At 35.7% G+C, this 5,714-nt stretch overlaps 1 protein-coding gene across 3 annotated transcripts; it reads right to left on the reverse strand.

Moving 5' to 3' along the window:
* Window positions 1–619: 619 nt before the first annotated feature.
* LOC113277322 (protein EI24 homolog) lies at window positions 620–5,714 on the reverse strand. Of its 3 annotated transcripts, none has more exons than XM_026526454.1 (11): window positions 5,402–5,714; window positions 5,241–5,306; window positions 4,992–5,141; window positions 4,215–4,267; window positions 3,158–3,262; window positions 2,976–3,039; window positions 2,740–2,825; window positions 2,573–2,655; window positions 2,264–2,340; window positions 1,395–1,510; window positions 620–978 (listed from the first exon to the last, which is right to left on the reverse strand). In XM_026526454.1, exons 3-11 carry the CDS (start codon window positions 5,019–5,021, stop codon window positions 867–869), a joined length of 726 nt encoding a protein of 241 aa, XP_026382239.1. In that variant the 5' UTR covers window positions 5,022–5,141; window positions 5,241–5,306; window positions 5,402–5,714; the 3' UTR covers window positions 620–866. The 3 variants fall into 3 exon arrangements, 2 of the variants coding, with proteins under 2 accessions (XP_026382239.1, XP_026382238.1); XM_026526453.1 differs by having other exon boundaries at window positions 4,981–5,141; XR_003324853.1 differs by having other exon boundaries at window positions 841–978; window positions 1,395–1,497; window positions 4,981–5,141.

Here is a 5,714-nt window from a genome sequence, read left to right on the forward strand (position 1 = left end):
AAATGTAAAGACCAAATTTTCTTTAATCCGAGGAGATGAAAGAAAAATATTTCCAGCCACAAATTGTTTTTCTTTAATTTTGAACTTTTTAAACCGTTGATCCAAATTATATATCTAATCATAACCATTAATAATGATGATTAGGATGTTCACATCCTCTAAGAGAACCTCTAAAACTAGAGAATCGCTTTGAGGATATCTACATAAGTAACATAACTACCATACACATCATCTTTACATTCTCCTTCCACATTCCCATTGGACATGATTTTTGGTTAAATCTTTGAAAATCCTATGTGGCATTATATTTAGGATGTTTCCAATGTCTCATTGAAGATGCTCTTAAACCTCTAAAACAAGAGGTTGATGAAGAGGATGTCTAGCTAAAAGTGTGCCATGTCATCTAAAGATTAGTCAAAGAGGTTAGGGTTGGAGATTTTTTTTTGAAAAAATGATAGTGTATCCCACCCGGATGAAGACTTTTTTCTTCACACACTATCCATTGGAGAAGCTTTGAAAAGTGGGATGTCGAACGGTAGAGGGGAAAATGAAGATCGGCCCCCAAACAAGCGATTAAGTCGGTGTTTTCCGTCATTTCGAACACCGACAGAAACAGAGATATCAGTCTCAATAAATCACAATACGTCCTTTTTTTTACAGAAAGTGTAGTTAGTAGATGGTTTTCAAATATGTTAAACCATGAATTAATCAAAAGTGATAATTCAAATGATTACTGTACATAAAATCGTAACAATTGATTCTCTGTCGCTCCACTTCCACACAAACTTATACCGAGCAGTGTTCTTCTTGCTCATTGCTGGCTGACTTTCGGGTTTAACTGTCAAGGTTCTGATGGAGTTTTCTATTTAGACAGTGGCACATAATGAAACATAAATGAACAATCTGTCATGCTTCTTAAAGTTCCTTCTCTTCTGTCGGTCCTGAGGTGCCGAGCGAAAATAGGACAACGCCCACATCCTAATGACAGACCAGAAAAACCCTGAGTTAAAGTGCTTGCAATTTGTTAGACATATCTTTCACTACCAAACCAGCTATCATGCAGATCTGCAAGAGAAACTAACCCCAGCAGCTGCTAAAGATAACCACAGCTCTAACATCTATGGATCAGTTTACCTCTAATCTATAAAGGCCAATCAGCCACATATTGTCTTTTAAATTTGTGCCATCTATTAATTCCCCCATCTCTTAACTTTTCAGCAATTGTTAGGGTTATCAGTACTTTATCTGATATGATTACAAAGTACTAACCTATGAATGAATTAAGTAATCAAATAATTTTTAGAAGCTTAAAAAGATCAGAAAATTATGATAATTTACTGGAAGTCATCGAACATTATCACAGTCTAAAGTGAAGGAGTTGAGTAAATGCTTACGATAATATATCAGCTGCATAGAATATTGGAAGCCTTCCTAGCCCGACACCCATCCACTTCTTTCTTTGACAGTTTATACCTTGATCTGCTTCAGAGCCTGTTGCTGTCAATACAAACTGGAGACAGTAAATCGTTAAGTCTACTGTCTAGTACAAACGGCAAACAACCAGGAGTAGTAGATGCATTCAAGAAAAAGAAATATAACTATACGCGGTCAAATTGAAATGATATAACATCTATTCTCGTTAGGAATTCATGACTTTCTGAAGTGATCTATGATGCGAGACACTAAATGCTTCAACAGCTAATTTAGGCCAGAAGGTCTGCCACAATGTTAACAAATCAAAGAAACCTTCTTAGGGGTCTGTTGAACTTTATAATTCCTGAAAGAACAGAGAATCGACTTAACATGAGACAGCAACTATGCAGAAGCAAAAAGAATGTTGGACACTGTACTTATTCAAGTTTGACTTGATAACTTAGACTGAATTCAATTGGTAACTTGGTATTTTCTTCACAACCGGTCAGCTCATGACTGTCACTGAAAGCTTAAAATTTTTCTACTCTGCTGCATCCACCCCAACCAATGATTCAAACTCATTTCGCGGTGAAACAACCATAACTAGTTTGACCTACATTTGTACTTCCACCTAAAGGTACTAAATGCTCTAATCGCTGGATTGTCTATGCAAGAATAAGAAATAAAAGTAAATTGAATGTCCTTGCAAAAAGTTATTCCACTTGTGAGATAATTCTTTGCATCAATCTAGGATGTGCAAGTTGTAAAGGCTGGGTAAATAGACGCAACTGGTGCTGAAAGAGTCTCCCCAACACCCCAGAAAAAAATTACAGAGAGATGTAGGACATACCAAAGGAAAGAGTATCGCCAGGACTCCGCTGCCCACAAGACGAGAATAAAAGAAAATTGGAAGAACACATGGGCTTCCTGAAACAATCAAACACAAGGAAAAGGTCAAAATTTGCCACCTCTATAATTTAAAAGGGAAAAGAAGAGAGAAAGAAAAACCCTGGGTATAAGATCAGAAAAACACCAATAGAGAAAGAAGAGAGAAAGAAAAACCCTGGGTATAAGATCACTGAATGAAAAACACCAATAGAGCTCAAATACATGCTAACTGAAATATGAAAAGTAGTTGAAAAAGAGAAAATATCATTACCAAACCCTGCAAAAAAGGCCCAGTTTGATTCAAAAAAGTCTAGCCTTTTCTCCAAGCTCACTTCAGCCAGACTCCATTTGTACCTAGAAAAAAGAAAAAAAAACATGATGAACCTTTTGCTGAGTAATTTTCAGATCAACATAAAGGAAATACACATGCATACTTACTCAAAACAATAATATGCATACATCCATGAAAGAAGTAAGAAACTGAGCATCTTTCCAACATATGGTATGTAACCCACGGCATAGACCTACTTCATGTTCCAACAGTAATAAATGTTAGCCAAACAGCTCAAACACACATAAAAGCCTATCCCACTAGTAAGATTGATTTGAGACTGGACATAGCGGAAGAAAGAAACACGAAATTCATAGAAGGTTTAACGTATAAACAGCTGCACCTCTAGAAAAAAGAAGCCCAGCAAAAGTATAGAGAAGACATGTTCTCCAAATCCAATCATAAACCTGAATAGGGAATGGAAAAGAAGAAAATGGATCTTTTGAGCAAATTGTCTGGTAAAGATTAATGTATGGATAGCAAAGCCTCTACTTCTAGAAGGAAAAGCAAAGGTTAGATAATTACCCCCCAACTCCAGCCGGCTTATTTTGTGCATCACCCATCTCCTTTTTGCTTGATGGCTCTGCCCTTCCCATGGCAGCATAAGCATTCTTAGCAATGTCAGTGTACCTGAATTAAGTATCAGAATTTAATATACCATACCTTAGACCACACACATTAGGAGTACACTAGAAAGGTTTTAAGACTATGAAATCATTTATTAATGGGCAAGACAACGGTAATTTTGTCCATAAACGATATTCAGTTCTAATACTGCATCTTAGAAACTCAACCACAAATAAATGCAATTTTATTGGAAGCTTTGAACTAAGTTGGTACATTAAATTCTTTTTCTTCAATGTTTTCGTGTTGATTGAAACATAATGTTTAACGTTTTAAAGTTAGTAGCACCAAAAGCGAAGTGGATTTATGGCTACAATCCAGGATAAATTCTAATCGGCAATATCTTGACATCTTGACTAGGATGACTACAAGATATCACATTGATACACAATCCTCTCTAAATGACATGTACATGAGAGATAACAAGTCAACTTTCATGTGTCACAGAACTGAAAACCATCAAAATTTCGCACTGGATCATTTTCTTTATGCACCATCTGGAACTCCATGAACAGTTCATCTTGGGTCAATGAAAGTGCACAAGCAGTAAAAGAAATTGGAATTTTTTGAGAGTGGTTTGAATGACATAAAACAGGACCAAAGTAGTCTAGGAGGATGTGATTCTTCTAGAACATGTTAAATATGATCAGTTAATCACCCATTCCTAGTGACAGCCAGTAAATTGGTCACTCCCAGAGGAATTCCAGTGAGAAGGAGTCTGAATAACGTAACATCATTAGCTGACTAGATCAGGCAATCATGCAGTGCGCCATTATCATTAGATATACTTCTATTAGTTAGCATTTTTTAGCTATAAGATTGTTCCATGCATGATGTTCCTAAATCCTAATCATTAAGGATGGTAGTTTGAAACTAGAAAACTTCAAAGAACCAAGAAAGTAACAGAGAGGAAATCTGAGATATATCATGTTCATTGTTTGGAAGGTTTAAATAATACCAGATATTACTCAGTAGAATGCTGAGAACATAAAGAGGATAAAACCATAGCATCTGCAATGAAACCATCACAAAATAAGATCACAGGGAAGCTGAAACAATATCCACTCAAATAGTATATGTTTGACGAACTATGAAACGCACACCAATTAAAGGAGAGATTCTGATAGATACATATACGCGAGTCATGTGACATTATGTGCTGTGAGACATGTTAAAAAATAGCATATTCTTAAATGAGTAAGGTAGAGATCAGAATGTCTAAAAGAATAAATTGTAAGAATAAAAAGCACCAGTCAACCTAACTCTATAAAATCTCGCAGGGAAAATATCGCAAAAGTTTAGAAGTATGAGACGCCATGGAAAGTCTGGCAACAGTCAACATCTTCACCTAGATGTTGCCCCTCTAAATTTCCATCCATACATAATAAGTTTCGGCGACTTCAAAAATTAATTTACCGAAAGGAAGAGTTTTGCTTGAATAGTGATTTAGGTGTTGAACATTACTTACCAAAATGAACATCTAAATGGAACATGTTAATCATGATGAACAAGTAATCAAAGCAATTTATGCCACGAAAACTATAAACGCAAAGGTCCATTCTAGAAGGGCAGTTTTCCTACTACGTTAGTAATTATTAGTCCCATTCTAATGTAAGACACAAAATCCCCATACCAACATAATGCACCACATTCAGTCTATTACACTTGAGGCATCATATAAGAAACAAATCACGGAATAGCTAACAACAATGCTAAACGCATACCGCATACGTACATAGAAAAGCTGTACAAGTCCACCAGGCATATAGGAATAGAATTTCAAAATCCCTCCAAAGGAACATGAATCTTGAGTACCAAATTGTTGACATTGGTTAGGTAATATCCATTACAGTGTTGGATTACCAGTGACTTTAGAATAAATATGCTGTAAAAGAAAAGAAAAGACAATAAGAAATCTAACAATCAAAATGGACAATTATCATTGTGACAAAAAAAAAAGTTGACCTAAATTGAGAAATATTACCTTCCTAAGAAGATAAAACCATTCAATATAAAACACTGTGCAGTTTGAATCGAAAGCTTCTTCGACCTAGAAGACCAAAACACGGTTATAAATCAACATCAAAGTCAAATTTGGATTGAATTTATCAAATAAGGAAAAAGAGAAGAGCAATAAACGAATACCTAAAACAGAAAAAGATGACCCTATGAAGACAGCAAGCTTCTCTGAAACCTTCCAAGTAGAGGATTAATGCTTGCTTAGTTTACTTCTTATATCATTATCTGTTGATTCAGCCATTTAACTCAGACTCTCTTTTCCAATAGAGCTGCTTTTACAGAGAGAGAGAGTACCGAACAAGGGTTCCCTTTCCTGTGTGACTAAGAGCAACTGCAATCGACGACTAAACCCAAATATATGGTCCAGATACGTGACACAGTCGAACAGACTAAAGATCATATACCAGACTAAACCCAAATTTGAGACTATATTTGGTCT

Source organism: Papaver somniferum, chromosome 5, assembly GCF_003573695.1.
Source record: "Papaver somniferum cultivar HN1 chromosome 5, ASM357369v1, whole genome shotgun sequence".
Taxonomy (NCBI): Eukaryota; Viridiplantae; Streptophyta; class Magnoliopsida; order Ranunculales; family Papaveraceae; genus Papaver; species Papaver somniferum.

Excerpts from the sequence above, each read along its gene's own strand:
- LOC113277322 (XM_026526453.1), bottom strand. The coding sequence starts at position 5,085 with ATGTCAACAATTTGGTACTCAAGATTCATGTTCCTTTGGAGGGATTTT. Across the intron at positions 2,341-2,572 it reads GGCCTTTTTTGCAGGGTTTG|GAAGCCCATGTGTTCTTCCA; the intron begins GTAATGATATTT and ends TGATTGTTTCAG. Across the intron at positions 1,511-2,263 it reads TGGCGATACTCTTTCCTTTG|TTTGTATTGACAGCAACAGG; the intron begins GTATGTCCTACA and ends TACTGTCTCCAG.